Here is an 18211-nt window from a genome sequence, read left to right on the forward strand (position 1 = left end):
ATCAGATAGAGAGATAGTCAAATCTAAGGATGAGACTCTCTGTAAATCAATTCAGCGGTTTTCTTAGTATAATTGGACTCTGTAGGAATGAACACAGAGACCCAAGGTAAGGACAAGTAGTGAAAAGGCTTAAAGAAACCTGAAAGTTTGGTAAAAGAAAGGTGGGCACAATAATACATGCCTGTAATCCCAGCTCTTAGGAGATGGAGGCAAACAGGAGCTTCAAGACTAGCCTTGGCTCTATTGCTCAAGACCAGCTTGAGCTATATATGACCCTGTTTCAAAAGAAAAGATTTGGTAATGGAAAAAAATCTTTAATGACAGGGGCCTTGAAGAAAAATGTGGCACAGAAACGCTATGTTGACAGTTTGAGAAGGGACCTGATCAATGAAGTGACATTTCAATGGGGAACTTTAAAAAGCGAGGCAGGAGGATGTCTAGACAAAAGCATGACAGTAACAGCTGTACAGTGCTCTTGCTAAGTCCATCAAGAAGCAGCAAGGAGACTGGGGTCATGTAAGTATGGGGTGACATATACTCAGATAACCTGGAAGTTTCCAAAGTTCAGGTAGGAAGTTGGGATTTGTGGTGGTAAAGCATTTTGGAACTTGTTTTTTAAAGACCAGTACTCTAGCCAAATCAAAGATACTTTCTTACTCATCACCCTTCCCGGACACATGCTGTGAGTCTTTGTGGACCAGAGACTGAGATGTAAGAACTCTATTACTGTACTTTTTAAAAGTACTTATATTTTACATTTCAAATATTTATTCAATGATTCTCTATGTACGTCACATGTAAGATGTTATTTTAAAAAACTTCTTTTTTTTAAATTTGAAAACACCTTGGAGGACTCTGCTATGATTCTTTGGCATTAAATAAAAAAGGGTGCTCTTTTGTCTCATATTCACTCCCCTGAGATAAGATGGGGCCTGGGGCTGGTTGTTGCACAAATAGAATTTATACCAACAATGTTCTAATCTTACTTCCATTGTTAAGTATTTATTAATTTCCAGACTGTAGAATATGATTTTCTGAGTACAAGAAGCCTGCTAGAAAAAGCAACTGAATGAATCAGCTCTCTTTATATACTTAATTTAGAGCTGTTCAGGCTACTGTATGTGGTTGGAAGCAGGAGAACCCCATAAATATTCCTAAGAACACCTAGTTGGATCAACTTAGTGAATATGTAATTGCCTGTGAAATTCAGAGTTAAGAAAGCAAATTTAGAATCAAAGGAGATGGTTATTCATTGTACTTTCAGTTTTTAATGTGCATTTCCAGAATAACAGGTGGTAGCTTCATTGGAGGGCTGAGGAAGGGAAATGGATCTTGGCAGATGGTCAGCAATTTGAGGTTAATGTAATATAGCTCCTGTGTAGAAATTGAGATCTTTAGTTGCAGGGAAGTGATTAGTTTTGTAGGGCTTTTTCATTTGGAGTTTGCTACTATTTGAAGAAGAGCTTTAAGAAAATGTATTTTAAAAAAAAGCCTTGTTCAATACTTGGAATGCCAATGACATTGGTAGGAAATTACTGAAATACAAATAAGTATGGCATTAGGTTAATAATGTGTCATTGTTAGCTCCCTGGTTGTTACAAGAATACCTTGGCAATGTAAGATATTGACAATGGGGAGAACGGGGTGAGGAATACATTAATTAGACTCAGGACTATCTGTGCAATGTTTTAAAATGCAAATCTCAAATTACCCTGAAATAAAAAAAATATGTGTATAGGGGTGGAGATGGTTCAGAAGTTAGAAGCATTGGCTGTTCTTGTAGAGGATCCAGGTTCGATTCCCAACACCCACGTGGCAGTTCACAACACTCAATAACTGCAGTTCCAGGAACCAGACAGCCTCTTCTGGCCTCCACAGGCACTAGTCACAAACATGGTGGACAGGCATACATCTGAGCAAAGCACTCGTACACATAAAATAAAATAACCTAAAAAAAAATAAAACATATATGCGTGTACTGTGGTGGTCCATACCTTTAAGCATGGCAGTCTAGAAGATGAGACAGAACTGGTCATTTCACAGTCTGTTTGGGGGTATAAGGGTTGAGAATTATTTACATAGGAATCTACTTACATTGTATCAGAAAATAAAAGGCCCTTGTGAACTGCTGAATCTGTCAATTGCCTACACATGCTTTCTTGAAACCATGAGTTTCACATGGACTGTCTCACTGGGACCTTTTCACAAATTACATCTCTACAGTCACTCCCAGGGAAACACAAACAGACTTTAAACATCACTATAACAATCACATTTTTAAAAAAAATCATTATTTGTTGGGCGGTGGTGGCACACGCCTTTAATCCCAGCACTCGGGAGGCAGAGCCAGGCGGATCTCTGTGAGTTCGAGGCCAGCCTGGGCTACCAAGTGAGTTCCAGGAAAAGGTGCAAAGCTACACAGAGAAACCCTGTCTCGAAAAACCAAAAAAAAAAAAAAAGAAAAAAAAAACATTATTCATGTCCAAGATGCAAAAAATTCTAGGAGGATTGCGTAGAAAAGGAGAAAAGAAATATTCACAATCCATTCCTCAGTTTTGAAATTTATTCTTCAGTTTGATATCTGCAAAAGCTACCTGGATTAAATATAATGTCGGCATCGCAATTCTCTAGTGGTTTGAGAAAACTGCAAAATATTTGTCTTTGTCAATTGCTACCTGTGGAAGGAAATTTAGACACTATCAGAAAACTCTTTATCATTGAGATTTTTCACTTCTATCTTCCATCGTGGTTGGAAGTGGCAAGGGGACGATGTATGAAGCCACCCCCAGATTCCTAGCCACATTTCTGTCTTACTGACTCTTACCGTTGGGTATTTGCCTTCTCTGTGAATCTGTAGAGGATAAAGTGTGGCAGTACCAGAAGAAACCACTCTGGGGCTGGGTATTTAGCGCAATGATTTCAATGGCACACTCATTACCTAGCACATGCCAAAAACCTGGACTCAATCTTCAGCAGGAAAAAAAAATATTGTACACACAAAAACCTTGACGGATGACACATGTGCCCGAAGATGGTGTTTCAAAAGTTCTTTTGTCGTCTCTGGTGTCAAATCCTTGTAGCATCAGCGCTGGGTAGGCTGCACTGGGGGCTAGCCAAGGATACATAGTAAGACCCCGATACCAAAAGAATACAAACAAAATCCCCTTTCCATACATTATCCACTTTGGAGAAAAAGCCATCAATCATAGATTTAGAATTCAAAGTCGGCACCAGGACGTCACACAGATGACAGTCCAGCTCCCTCATTCCGGGAAACTTTAGTCAAATAATTCTCTTTTTGGAGCCTATCTCAGTTTTTCATCTATAAATGAATGGGCCAAGCAATCTCTCAGATCCCCTGCAATCTGAACACTGAGGTGGGGGAGTTGTTTTGTTTTTCGTTTTTGTTTTTATTTAGGACAGAGGAGAAGCTGTTCCCGCATTAATGTTTCTAGGGTCAGAAATATGAGAGCAGTAGGAATGAGTGGAAGCGGGGAATGGGAAAGAGACACTACCCGAGTCAATTTAAGTGGCTTTTTGCACTTACTGGGCAAGCAGCGAGGTGGTTGCTAGGCAACTGCATCTCCTGTACGCACGGAGGCCCCCAGCCACGGTGTCTAAGTCACTACCTGCTTTTTTTGTTTGTTTGTTTTTTAAGAACGGTGGCTTTTCAAAATTAATGAAATCTATGGTCTTTAAAAGCGCACATTTTTGTAGTCAATTCTGTGCAAACTCTCTGGCTGAGGTCGGCGCATGGCAGCTTTTCTTTGCCCTGTTTTCAGGCACGCTGTGGACACCCCTTAGGCCAGGCCCTGCCGCTGCGCGTTGCCCGGCAGAACCCGACGCTTCCCGCTCGCTGCTTCCGGACCCCGCCCTCCCTGGGCTGGGCTCTGGGCCCTGGACCCCGGGTCACTGGAACTTTGTACGGGGCCACCATGGGCTCGGAGATGGAGCCCCTGCTCCGGGCCTGGAGCTATTTTAGACGCAGGAAGTTCCAGCTCTGCGCCGATCTATGCACGCAGATGCTGGAGAAGTCCCCTTATGACCAGGTATCTGCTGGCCCCAGGCAGTCTGTGGATTCTCTTGCTATGGCCATGGGCTCTGGGGGATCCCTCTGTCCCCTGGGGGAGGCCTGGGAGGAGGGCCCTAGGCAAAGTTGCCTGTGTGGACCACAGAGGCACCCGGAGCAAGAAGACTCTGTGGAGTCCTGAATGGCGGGTCCCTGGCCTTTGCATCTCGGGGGATCCTGAGTTCTGTTCCTTGACAGCTCCTGCTGTAAACTACAGCACCCCCTTTCCAGAATTAGTTACATTTAAAGGGACTCTGTTAAGTTTGTGGGGAGCTTTGATAATTCATTGGTCATTCACTGGTCAGACTCTTGACGTCGTTGATTTCTAAAAAGGAAAAATATATGTGAACAAAGATCTGAGACGCTGCCCCTTTTAAACACAGCTATCTTTTGGTTCAGATGAAGCATGTGCTCGCCCTACCTCATCTTTAGATATCTGTCCAAGTGTCAAAGAGCTGTTGTTTCTGAGTCATGAGTTCAACTTGAGACAAGATACAGGATATATAGGATATATTTATTTTTAAAGAAGCTACCTGGGCGAGAGAAACTATACTTGTAGGAGGGAAAGATAAAACAGGAAGCCTCCTAAAAGAGGAAATGATAGTGGTGATTAAAAACAAATTTAACAGTCCAGCATGAGGGTAAGGTAGAGGCAAGAGGATCAGTAGTTTACAGCCATCCTCAGCTGATAACGAGGACTATGGGGGTCCAGCCCCTCGATAGTCCCCTCCCAGGGTCCGCAGAAGGCTCTATCAACCAGCAGAGAATCTTTAGGGTCGGTAAATCAGTCTACGCACTCAGAGTTCTTTGATCCATTCGCTTTAATTCCTCTGGCATAACATCCTTTATACACAGCTTCAGTTCTGTTCTCATGTCTAGCTCCCTTCTTGCCTGATTTCTCTCTATATTTATCTACTGTCCCCTCTATGTTCTATCTTAATTCCTTCATCTAGTTCTGTCCCTTCTAGGTTCTCATCTATCTAGTTCTTTCCCCTATCAGCTCCTCTCCTGTCTCCTTCTCTCTCATCTGGCTCTTCCTCATCTTGTTCTTCCCCATCTGGCTCTTCCTCATCTTCCATCTCGTTCCTCTAGTCCTCTCTTTTAGCTCTTCAATCTAGTTCTTCCCCATCTCAGCTTGTTCCTCTCAAGTTCTTACCCATCTCGTTCTTCCATTCTCTTCTCTCTTCCTCGGCCTGTCCTCTGCTTTACAGTTATATATCTCCCCAAAATCACAATCCTCCCCTCCACCCAGGACACTCAGCCTGAACTTCCTCAGGCAGTGATTGTCCACTATCAGGATCAAATGGAGGGTTGATAAGAATTACAAAGAAGGGCACTAGTTGTTAATTACCATTTGTGACCCAAAGGGGAAGTGACTAATGAATCAACTAAAGGCTAAATATGGGTAATATCTAAGAAGAGGGGTCTTACGTGCACAACTATAACCTTAAATGTGTTTGGTAAAGGATGTTAAAAATCTATAAGTTGCTAGGTCAATGGGAGAAAATAAAACTGTCTTCTTTTTTCCTGTGGCTCCTATCTGTCCAAGCTGTCTGCCGTTTTTCTGCAGGGTGGGGGAAAGTGTGCTCAGTCTCTAGGCAACCTGTGTACAGCTAGATGCCTCTGGTGATACAGGGAGGTTTGAACTGGGAGTTCTGGCTGAGCATAGCTGTTAGCACAGAAGTTTATCTAAATATTCCTAGAAGTGGTTAGGTAAGTAGTTAGAGGTCTATAAAGTTAGTAAGGCTGTAAGAAAGAAGGGCCTAAGCTAAATTGTGTAAAACTATTACTTAGTGTCCACCTGGCCTAGGCGGCGTCCTCTTGTGAATTTACTGTAAGTCAGGAGACTTGTACGTGGGCTGCTATCACTTGTTAGTCCTTGGAAGTTGGGCGCCCCCCTGGGTGGTGTCTCCTTGTGGAATTTAAGTCAGGAGACTTTCAGGTGGGCTGTTATCATTGTTAGTCTTTGGCAGTTGGGCGTCCACCTGGGTGGTGTTTCCTGTAGTCCTTGAAAGTGGCTAAGGGATATAACTGGTTCCAGAGAAAGCCTTTCCTGAGGCTGTTCTCCAAATACCTGGAATGTGTATGTCCAGAGAGTGATCAGTCTACACTGTTAGTCCTTCTTAGGGGAAAGTCAATTGGGAAAACTATGAAGGCACACATGATTTTCATAACAGAATACAGCTGATATATAACAAGCCAAGTAACACCAAAAACTCCTTGGGATTTGGCTTCCTCTGGAGGAATTCCCTGATCCCTCCAGGTAGTGACTTTGCCATAACCAGCTGAGTTCTTATGATATATTTCTGCGGCCCGCAAGAAGCTGAGTAGAGAGTTCAAGGCCAGCCTGGTGAGCCATGTAAGAACCTGCCTTTAGAAAGAAAATAACAATACAGTAATGTTGTACAGTAATTAATGAAAAGGGTAATAATGAATGGGAGAGGTACAGTGCCATTGAGCAAGTAGCTCCTGGAAGAGAGAAGAAGAAAAATGGGAGATTAAGAGTAGAACTGTGGCAGTTTGGCAGTGCTTCAAGTACATGCACTGTCCCTGTACAGTTTTGGTTCCCCCCTCTTTCCTCTAGTGGCATTGCGTTGTAGTTGTTAGGAAAAGGGGGTAATGTAGGGAGTGAGAAAAGCAAGGGCCTGAGTGTGAAGGTTTTTACTAGGCTCTGCACTCTCTGAGCAAATGGATGGAGGTAACCTAGTCATTGCACGTGACCTGCACGTCTCAGTGGTGATGCTCAGCTAGCTTCTCTTCTTGTTATTCGTGCTCATTAAAGGACTGGGCATCTGTAAACAAGTATTTTTCCAAGAGCATTGCTTAGTGCGTTAGTTCTACAAATGCTGCTAAGGACATTTCCAGGAATAATCCAGCACATTTGGAAACAGTAAGACTGTCTACGATCTTACCTTTGTTTCCGAGGGAAGTTAGTTAAAGAACTTTTGATGTACCAGACATTGTTCCGGGCACAATGGTTCTCAAGAACTTTACCTGTTGTTTCCATTGAGTTGGGGTGGTTTCCACAAAACAAGATTCCCAAGAGTTGCTCACTGGAAGTTTCCTCATTAAATGCCAGTGAGAGACATAGACTCCCTTCTTAGAGACTCAAGATGTGCCCAAAAGGCCCTGAATAATTCAGAAGAAAATAAACCTGGTTTTGCCCAATTTTATTTACCAGTTTAGAAACTTACTTGATTACTGATTTTTTTGCCCGTAGGGCAAATGTATTTCTTATTATCTGGAGGAGATACTGCTAGCAAAAGTGTTCTTATTAATGGGTAAGACCCTATAATCCTGAGGCCATAGTGACATTCAGTACTACACCTGTGAGTTGAAATTTTATTTGTGCTAGATTTTGTGATCAGTACTATGTGTTCATTTCACTGACCTTTTATAGACTACTTATGGCTTCCCAGACATAAGTTCTGTAAAGTAAATATCCTTCTAATGCTTAAAATAACCTTGTAAAATAGGTAACAAAAATAACATATTTGGTTCCGAGGATTTTGTTGTGCTATCTCATTTAATCTTCAACTACTTTAGGGGTTGGTATTATTTTCCCCATCTTACAGATTCAGGACACAGAAATGTGTCCAAAAGTTACAAAGCTAGCAAGCCCATTAGGCTGCCACTAAACTTTTCAAAACAACTTCTGAACTTTTCCCAGTATATTTTTCTCATGTGCCTTCTCTCCATCCCCAAATTTTAGCTGGTTTGGGATTTTGACACATCTATGGATTAAAAGCTCTGATACATCCTGAAGGAAAAAATTTTAACTCTAATATAGCCCAATAATAAAACTTATTTGACCCAGAGGGGACACAGGAGGACAAATTTTCTCCATTATTTGGTGAAGATACTGTTTTGGAAAACGAATAGCCAGAAAAGTGGTGCTTTTATTATGGTTAAGCAAGATTTTTTTTCCAGGAAAAATGAGAAAACAAATTAAGTGCTTTGTTTACAATCTCATATTCTCAGCTAAACAAGAGAAATAGGTCTTAATGTGGCCTCTTGTATTGATCTCATTATGTCTTACCTCCGGTCCTCTTGGAAGATTAAGACTTATTACTGAGATTGTTTTGTGAATGTGTGGTTTTGATGATGATGATGATGATAAAGAAAACAGACACAGAATCCCACTGGGAACACTGCTGTTGGTACTGCTGAATGATTAGCATGGATAAGACCATCATGGAAAGAGATCTTATTAGGTTCTAGCTTGTTTCATCGCTCTTTTTCCTGGGGATCTGTGACAAGACTACATGATGTGATACATAATTCTTTATACCGTGGAAGAGTTGTTCTTTCTTATTTATTGATATGAGCAAGGGATATATTCAGTTTGGGTAAATATGTCTTAGGGTGGCTATTGCTATGATAAAGCACTGTGACCAAAAGCAACCTGGGGAGGAAAGGGTTTCTTTGGCTCACATTTGTGGTCTACCATGAAGGGAAGCCAGGGCAAGAACTCAAGGCAGGAACATGGAGGCAGGAACTGAAGCAGAGAGCATGGAGATCGCTGTTTACTGGCTTGCTCCTCCTCATGGCTCTTTCAGCCTCCTTTTTTAGACCTTCCTAGAACCACCTGTCCAGAGTTAGCAATGCTCACAGAGATCTGGGCCCTCTCACATCAATCATAAATCTCCTGCCTGGTCCCCCCAAAGGTAAAATGACCCACAGGTTTGCCCACAAGCCACACTCTCTCTTGTGGTTTTCTTCTTCTTAATGACTCCGGCTTGTGTCAAGCTGACAAAACACTGGCATTTCTTGAACTTCCTCATTTCAAAATCCTTTCCATTTATCTGTATTGCCATTCCTGGGCTACCAAACTGATGTTAGTGTGAATGAGTTTCTTGGGAGCAGCGTCAGGACACATAGTAGGACAAAGAAATAGAAATGCTTCTTTTGTGTGCCAGTGGGTCCATTTTGGTACCTGCCCTTTTCTCTCCTCAAATACAGGTAAGAACTTTTGTTTTTAGAAATAATATCTTTTTCACCTTGGTTTTTTTTTTTTTTTAATTTTTTTCTTCCAGATAAATAAGAGAACTTTGCTAAAGTGATTTGCTATTTGTTACTCTTGTAAGCTGGGCCAGAGAGCTTCAGAAGAACATTTTGGTCTTCATATGTGGACCCATTGGATGAAGCCTGTCTCTAAGACTATTTCATATGCCTCATTTTTGTTTCCTTTCTTAGTACTAGGGATTGAGCCTAGAACCTTGTGCGTGTCAGGCAAATGCTCTACCACTGAGTTTCATCCTTTCAGCTGTTTTTATTTCTCTTTTAAGAGATTGTGAAATAATGTCATCAAAAATGCTTTGCATTCTGTAATAGGACATTAGATTGTATTTATTTTTAGTTCTAGCCAAAGTCAGGGTACTTAGGCTGCCCACAGAAGTATCCATACCAGGAACAGCATGTTTCTAGTTGTTTTAGGCTTCAGAGGGGCCAAGGGTGGGGTAAATATAAGATATGTGGTGTTTGATAATGGAGAAGCATTCTTAAAGAACATGGCGTGTGAATTCTTTTCCCAGACAGGGTACAATTAACAGTGAGAGACAGAAGGCAGGGTCCCAAGCTTGAAGGGTATTAAAGTTGGGTCTATTAAGAATAAAGATAGAGAGATATCGGGTTCATTTTTCATGGTTTCCTCCCATTAGAAAAAAGGATGACCAATGACAGAGCGAGACACTGTCTTTTTTTTTTTTTTAAATTGTGACTAGAAATGTGGTGAGAAGTGATTAGATGTTAAAGGAGGACTTACAAAGCCACCCTCCATAGAGCAGTGTGACCTAGAGGGAGGGCTGGCTTCCCAGGCTCATGCCGGTCATCCTGATTAGGGGCCTAATCGGATTACTATCCTTTGCATTCCATATGTCAGATTAATGGCTTTCTAAATAGTGCTGAATGTGTAGCTCCTCTGTAAGGACACGTTTCATACAGCATGGAACTTTTATAGGCAGTGGGTTTTTAAAGAAGACACGATGTATTCATGAACAGAATAGGCCTCTGAAGGGGGGAATATTTGGTGTGTGTTAGAAGGAGAGAAGAGGGTTTTCTATTTGACTTTCTCCTCTCCTGCCTCAAGTCTCCACTTACAATGAAAGGTGTTACAGAGAGGAAGGCAAATGATTTGAAGAGGGGAGGTGGGGAGCAAGTTGTCTTCAGAGAGCGTGTGAGTAGTGCAACGATTTGACGAAACAATTGCCCCCCAGCCAAATATGTCTTTATGTCCAATTACCTAATTTGCTTCCTGTTTGGGGCCATGGAGGCTTCATCCTTTGGTTCTCTCTGTACAGGTCAGGCACGTTGTTGCTTGGATTTCTGTCCTCCCAGATCGTACAGATTGCATTGTTGCATGGCTGCTTGGTCACCTGACCAAGTCTTAACCATTTGAAACCCACCCATCTTCGAGGCCTCCCGGGCCTCTCCTTCCTGCTCTTACTAAATTCTGAATAACAATGCTGCAGTTTTAGATCTGGGTAGGCTCATTAGCTGGAGTAAGTGTTGGTGATAATTAGGAAGTTGTGTTCAGAAATATCTGGAGATTCAGTTCCCTGAAGTAATAACAACAGCTTAAGAGACACATCCCCCTGGGAGGAAGGAAGGAGGCTGTGTTAGGTACTTTTCTAGTTGCTGTGAACAAAATACCTGACAAGAAGTGATTTAAAGGAGGAAGTGTTTATCTTGGCTTACAGTTTTAGGGGATGCAGTCCACCGTGGTGCAGAGGGCATGGCAGCTGGAGCAGGAGGCTAACCAATCACATTGCTTCTTTTGTGAGAAAGCTGAAAGTAGCAAATGCTCATTGTCAACACTGTATACAGCTCAGGACCCCAGCCCATGGAGCAGTGCCAACCATATTTAGGTTGGGTCTTCCTACCTCAATTTACCTAATCTGGAAAAGCCTGACAGACGTGTCCAGAGATTTTTGTCTCCAAGGTGCTCCTGTCAAGTTGGCCATCACTTTAATCTATCACAGAGGCAAACTGCTGGAGTTGCAGTGGACTCTGAAGAGCACTCCTGGGTCTAGACAGTAGCTCCCCACTTTCTGTGTCCTCTTGACTGCTTTGAAGGGGGTACAGAGGAGAGTTTTAGTTTGATCTTTAGAACCTGGAGCCAGTACTGGTTTCTGAAAAGAAGACCAGGAGATATTTGGTGCTTGTGTGTTACGTGTATCCTTTGGTGACTTTACATCTCAGAGTGAGAGAGCTTCAAAAAGGTCAGGGTCTTAGGATTAATCCTAAAGCTATCCCAGAAAGGAGCATTATCATTTTACTTGAGAGGTGAAAAGAAAGGTAAATAATAAATAGAGGTAAATAATAAAGGTTGCGTGACCTGTTTGTTCAAGATTCCACACCTGAGTCATTTCTTTAGGATCAAGTCCAGGGCTTCTGACTCTAGAGCAAGGTCTGCTGTCTTCCACCCATCTATCTGTGTTGATGCCCAGAGAAATAATTCACTAGACTAAGGGAATCTAACTTGTGATTCCCTATGTAGAGGATTAATTTTTCATTTTTATTTTTCAAACTTATTTAACATCCTGACTGCACTTTCCCCCTCCTTCCCTCCGAGTCTCCACGCCCCCCCTCCTCTCCTCCTCCATTTCTACTCAGAAAAGAGCAGGCCCTCCATGGATATAAACAAAACACAGCAAATCAAGTTGCAGTAAGACTATGTACCTACCCTTGTATTAAGGCTGGACAAGACAACCCAATATAAGAAATAGGGTCCCAAAATCCAGCAAAAGAGTCAAAGACAGCCCCTGCTCCCACTGTTAGGAGTCTCACAAGAAGACGAAGTACACAACTGTCACATAAATGCAGAGGGCCTAGGTCAGTCCCATTCAGGCTCCCTGGTTGTCAGTTCAGTCTCTATGAAATTCTATGAACCCAGGTTAGTTCATTCTGTGGGTTTCCTTGTAATACCCTTGACCCCACTGGTTTGTACAATCCTTCCTCCCACTCTTCAGCAGGATTCCCTGTGCTCAGCCCAATGTTTGACTTTGGGTCTCTGCATCTGTTTCCATCAGTTGTCGGATGAAGCCTCTCTGATGATAATTGGACTAGGCACCAATTATGTTTGTGTTTCTGGGTCTGGGTTACTTCACTAAGGACTATTTTTTTTTTCCAGTTCTCTCCATTTGCCTTCAAATTTCATGATGTCATTGTTTTTAACAACTGAGTAGTACTCCATTATATAAATGTACCATATTTTCTTTATCCATTCTTCAGTTGAAGGGCATCTATGTTGTTTCCAGGTTCTGGCTATTACAAATAAAGCTGTTATGAACATAGTTGAGCAAGTGTTTTTGTGGTATGATTGAGCATTCTTTGGGTATATGCCCAAGAGTGGTATAGCTGGATCTTGTGGTAGATTGATTTCCAGTTTTCTGAGAAACTGCCACACCGATTTCCAAAGTGGCTGTACCAGTTTGTACTCCTTACAAGCAATGGAGGAGTGTTCCCCTTGCTCTGCATCCTCTCCAACATGAGCTGTCACTTGTGTTTTTGATCTTAGCCATTCTAACAGGTGTAAAATGGAATCTTAGAGTCGTTTTGATTTGCATTTTCCTGATGGCTAAGGTTGTGATCATTTATTTGTTTCTCGGCCATTTGAGATTCTTCTGTTGAGAATTCTCTGTTTAGATCTGTACCCCATTTTCTAATTGAATTATTTGGTTTTTTGATGTCTAGTTTCTTGGCCTGATTTTTGACAAAGAAGCCAAAATTATACAATGGAAAAAAAGAAAGCATCTTCAACAAATGGTGCTGGTATAACTGAATGTCAGCATGTAGAAGGCTGCAAACAGATCCATATCTATCACTCTGCACAAAACTCAAGTCCAAGTGGATCAAAGACATCAACATACGTCCAGATACACTGAAGAGAAAGTGGGAAATAGCCTTGGACACATTGGCATGGGAGACAACTTCCTGAATAGAACACTATTAGTGCAGGCACCAAGATTGACAATTAATAAATGGGTCCTCAAGAAAAAGAAAAGCTTCTGTAAGGCAAAGGACACTGTCAGTAGGACAAAGCTGCAGCCTACAGAGTGGGAAAAGGTCGTCACCAACCCCACATCTGAGGACTAATTTCCAAAATACATAGAGGAATGAATTTAATCACACACAAAAAAAATGCAGTTTAGATATACTCCAAGTCAAAGGCTGCGGTGGTTTTATTTTATTTTATTTTTTTTTCCCGAGACAGGGTTTCTCTGTGTAGCTTTGCACCTTTCCTGGATCTCTCTCTGTAGACCAGGCTGGCCTCGAACTCACAAAGATCCACCTGCCTCTGCCTCCCGAGTGCTGGGATTAAAGGCGTGCGCCACCACCGCCCGGCGGTTTTATTTTTTTTAAATTAAAGTATTGCTCTAACTTTAAAATATTTAATTAAAATGAAAAAATTCTTTTCTTTCATTGTTGTGCTCCTAATGGGCCTTCAAATGAGCTATGCCTGCTCTTGGTCTCTCCGTATCCTATGACAGTCTGTTTTCCTCTCTTGATATTGTCTCACATACTCAGCATGGTGAATGCTCTTGGCTCAGGGTGGTTAGGTTCAGATACTGCCTGCACACCTTGACCACATTTGTAGTGGCATACCTAGATGCCCAAGGGTCATGTGAAGGTTTTTCGCTAGTATGTGGTTAATAACCCAAAATATTAACTCTCGTTTCTATAGGGCTAACATCACACAAAGAAAGGACTCTTCGGAGAAATAGAGTATTTATTAGGGAATTAGCAAGGGCTGTTACAGTGGGGAATGCATGTGGCATTGAAACCATGGGACAGGGTAAAGGCAAATGAGGAATATTGCATTAGTTATTTGAAAACCGTAATCCTTGGCCACAGGATTAATAACAAGGGCATTCAAAGATCAGTAACAAATGTGGTATCAGTCCAGTGTTGAATGGACAGTTTTGGGGATAGAAATTTTCTGTATAAGATTTTAGTGGCTGCTATTTGAGGCTGTAGTTCTGGTCTTTTGTGACTGTTCTTGTTCAGAGGTATGTACTCTGAGATTCCTCTCACCCTGACTGGTTTTTCACTATACCTTGACATATAAGCAACTTCATTTTGATTCTGCCCACTTTTGTTCCAGAGATATTTGCATGTGGGATTCAGTTATTTCGTATTTCTCTGAAAGGATTGTTGATCAACTGGAAGGCATTTGGGAGGAATCTGTCCAGTGGAATGGGTGGTGAAATGACATTGGACGTAGTTCATGAATCATTGTCATTTACAAGTTCCAGACAATTCTCCCCCTTTTCAGACTCCCTTCTTATTTCCCATGTCTTCTGCTTTACCCATCTCCCCTCCACCTACATTATCTGAAATGTGTCCATGACTACAGCATCTAACACGTTATCTTGTAGTTTAGTTAATTCTGCATATCCCCCGTAGAGTGTTTGCAGCGTCTTGGTGGGTGCTAAGACTGCCAGGAACAGACTGTGGAATGAACATGTTCTCTGTCTCACACCCTGTTAGGCCTTGGCTGTTTTCAATCCCATTTTCCACCCACATAACTAGCCTCCTTCACTGTCTTCCCCACTCTCTAGGCTTCTCATTTTTTTTCTCTAACCTTCTTGTTTTCCTATCTGCCCTTCACCCGCATAGTCACACGTATGTTCTCAAGGGATAGATGGACGAATAAGACAGAGGGATCATGAAGTCCTTCATCAGTGAACAGAACCCCGTGAGTCTGAATTGGAGCTTCTGTTTGCACTGGAGGAATCTCACTCCTGTTGGTAGAATAGTAAACACTGGGCTTTTGCTTAGTGTTAGGGGCTTCTGTTTCCTTTAGTTGTCTGCTTTTCCTTTTCAAACACTGTCTGCAATGGCCTGTTGTTGATCTTTCCCACTGTATTAATTAGGATTTTTATCGCTCTGAAGAGATACCAGGACAATGCTTATAAAGGAAAGTATTTAATTGGCCTGGCTTACAGTTCAGAGGTTCAGTCCATTATTATCATGGTGGGACAGGGCAGCATGTAGGCAGACATGGTGCGGCATGTAGGCAGACATGCATGGTGCTTGAGCTTGAGAGTCCTACATCTTGATCAGCAGGCAACAGGAAGTGAACTGAGACACTGGGCAGTATCTTGAGCATATATGAGACTTCAAAGCCCACTTCCACAGTGACACACTTCCTCCAACAAGACCACACCTCCTAACAGTGCCACTCCCTTTTAGGGGCCATTTTCTTTCAAACTACCCCACCCACTCAATTCTATATTGGCCCCATCTTATAGATATGTAAACTTAATTTAGCTTTTCACTTTTTGAGGTACTAGAGATTATAGATCCAGGGTCTGGTGCATAGTAAGTGCTCACATACCACTGACATGTTCATCTAGCCTCTCATCTAAACTTTACTTTTTACTTTACTGTGTCTTATTATTTCTAGCATTTAAGAAACTTTAAATTTCCATTAAGCTGACAGAAAAGTGCTTTTAGTCCACTCAAACATCTGTACAACTGTATTAGTCAGTTCTCTCTTTGCTGTAACCAAATATTAACCAGAACAACTTAAGAGAGGGAGGTTTATTTTGGTTCATGGTTCAGAGGAACACAATCCACTATTGCAGAGAAGGCATGTGGCAGGAGTTATTTGGTCTGTGGCAGTAAAAAAGAAGCAGAGAAAGGACAGTGCCAGTGCTCAGCTGGCTTTCTCCTTTTCCCTTTGTAGTCAATCTTGGACTGCATCCTGCCTGTGGCCATGTCAAAGGAGCAGCAGGTGGCAATTGACTTCAGGGGATTGGCCCACCAGGAAGCAAAGCACTGATGGGTGAATCTCAGATAGGCAAGGCCCCAGGGGCTTCAGACCCAGAATGTCTCTTGCTACTGCTGTGCCTTTACATGTTTGCCGATGCCATTTTTTTCTGGTATCTGGCATGGTGTGAAAGGGTGTGGGGAGATCCCCACTGACCTCAATGTAGTGTGATTATCTCATGGAAATATCCTGTTCTCCTGGTCATTTTTACCTGTGGAAATTATCATGAAGATGATTTCCTCTTAAGCTGTGTTGTTTAGAGTGTTGCCCCCACCCCTGATAAAACAGGGACTGTAGAGGGAAAAAAAATAAGAACAAGGAAATGTAACACTAGTTTCTCTTGCAGAGCTGTATGGATTGTGGCTTAAGTTAATGATTAAGAGAAACAACTGAGTCCCAGAAGCTAAGTTAGCTCAAGTTCTTTCAATCTTAATATTGGGAGATGTGTTCATGGGTTTCAGTGTGCATCACAGCTAAAACAAAGCTTTAAATAATGACTTAAGGTTAGGTTAAGATGTTTTTGTTAATGGCTTTGAGGTAAAAATCTTGAAAAACAATTTAAAGGCATACTTTTAATAGTTGAGTGAGGGACTCATTGAGGTCAAGAAACAAGAACAGTGATATCCTGGCTATAGCTGACTGAAGCACTTTTCTTGATAGGATGGGATAATGATGAATTCCTTGTGCCCATTTCTGCCCTCAGTTTCCTGATATAAAAAACTGTTGATGAGTGGGTGGGTATGCACCCCAAGGATTTAAAATAGAGCTGACTGGTTCCTTTTTGTATTTAAAAGTTTAGATTTATAAAAATTTAGATTTCAAAAAAGTTTAGATTTTAAAAAAATTATAAAAGATTTATGATTATTTTAAGATTTTTTTATAAGATTACCTTTGAGATAAATAATAAAATAATTGATCTTTTCTTTGTAACCACAAAATGCAGCCTGCCAGTAAAAGAACTGGCTGAGAAAAATACTTCGCTTACTTACACTCTGTTAACCTATAACAAGTTGCCTGGACGTGAATGTATGTGGGTTCTTGGGACAACTTGTTTTTCATCTGTAATATGTAAAGTGTTTAATCATGTAAGGGATATGGAAAACATGCTTTTTTTTAAAAACTGTATTCTTGTAGTCATTCACTTGAAAAGTAGATTGTAACCACATTGTAATTTTTATACTGCTTGAGAGATTTTGCTGGGGTACATAAGCTGTAAGGGGAAAAAAAGTCTAAGAGAAGGAAAACACCAGGAAGGATGTAGAAGAGAAGTTAGAAGGAAGACATCAAGATAGACAGAAGAATAGAGTAGAACAAGCAACAGAAATAATAATAAGTGAATAATAATAATAAATGAAGAACTAAGCTTTGACCCTCAGAAAAGTCCTCATATGTCTGTTTGTCCAGTAGTTTGTCTACTCTGTACCTCCTCTTCAGTTTCTCTGACCTGCTGAAGGCTTGCCATTCATCAGTATCCTAGATGAGATCCTGGCATGTTGGAGGTGTGTGTGTGTGTGTGTGTGTGTGTGTGTGTGTGTGTGTTTCCCTTTTCACCAGCCCCAGAGAGCTAAGTTTTGACCCCCCACCCCTTGCTGGCCCCATATAATTAAGTTTTACTCCCTCAGATAGAAAAGTGAAGTTGAGTGATTAATTTGCCGATTCCGTGGCTTCCCCTCAAACCTTGAGCTGCTGGAGGCTGGTCCTCAGAGCAGTGGTACCATCCCAAGATGGTGCTCCCTATATTAGTGTGTGTCCTCCCTCCTAGGCTAAACCTTCCTGGAAGCATTCTTACACTTTTCGGTGTGCTTCATTAATGCCCTAGGTACTTAGTTCAGTCAAGTTGCCCATCAAAATTAGTCATCACAGTGACCTTGAACGGATTATTTACTATCTTTAAATCTGTTTTCCTTCTCTGTAAAATGGGTGATTGTCGTAGAATATTAAAGTATGTTACATTTTTTCTTACTGCGTTTGTTAACAATTCAAAGATGTGTTTGATTAAATAAAATTAACTTGTGAGCAGGATGCTGACTCAGCAAGTGGTTGACAGGAAGTGATAGAAACTGCATAACAAGGTTTTTTTTTAAATTTTATAATTAATTTAATTTTACATATCAGCCACGGATTCCCCTGTCCTCCTTCCTCCCACCCCCACCCCGCCCTCCCCCCAATGCACCCCCCCATTCCCACCTCCTCCAAGGCAAGGACTCCCCTGGGGATTCAGCTCAGCCAGGTAGATTCAGTTGAGGCAGGTCCAGTCCCCTCCTCCCTTCACCTAGGTTGAACAAAGTGTTCCAAGCATAGGCCCTAGGTTCCAAGAAGCCAGCTCATGCACTAAGGACGGGTCCCAGATAACAAGTGTTTGTTAA

The 18211-nt window shown here is 41.7% G+C and overlaps 1 protein-coding gene and 1 long non-coding RNA gene across 4 annotated transcripts in view; one reads left to right on the forward strand and one right to left on the reverse strand.

The window, feature by feature from the left end:
* Positions 1-1129: 1129 nt before the first annotated feature.
* On the reverse strand, positions 1130-3563 carry LOC121822244 (uncharacterized). Its single transcript, XR_013044617.1, has 4 exons — positions 2825-3563; positions 2595-2675; positions 1995-2044; positions 1130-1374 (listed from the first exon to the last, which is right to left on the reverse strand). It is a non-coding gene; the product is annotated as an uncharacterized LOC121822244 (long non-coding RNA).
* A 245-nt stretch (positions 3564-3808) lies between these two features.
* The window catches only part of Ttc8 (tetratricopeptide repeat domain 8), a 64132-nt gene continuing 49729 nt past the window's right edge, over positions 3809-18211 (forward strand). The window contains exon 1 of one of the 3 annotated variants that reach the window (XM_006986855.4): positions 3809-4049. In XM_006986855.4, the coding sequence (XP_006986917.1) occupies positions 3936-4049 (114 nt within the window). In that variant the 5' untranslated portion in view covers positions 3809-3935. The remainder of the gene's footprint in view (positions 4050-18211) is intronic. The other 2 variants (XM_006986853.4, XM_042261032.2) reach the window with 2 other exon arrangements.

The sequence above is a fragment of the Peromyscus maniculatus genome, chromosome 14 (assembly GCF_049852395.1).
Source record: "Peromyscus maniculatus bairdii isolate BWxNUB_F1_BW_parent chromosome 14, HU_Pman_BW_mat_3.1, whole genome shotgun sequence".
Classification (NCBI taxonomy): Eukaryota; Metazoa; Chordata; class Mammalia; order Rodentia; family Cricetidae; genus Peromyscus; species Peromyscus maniculatus.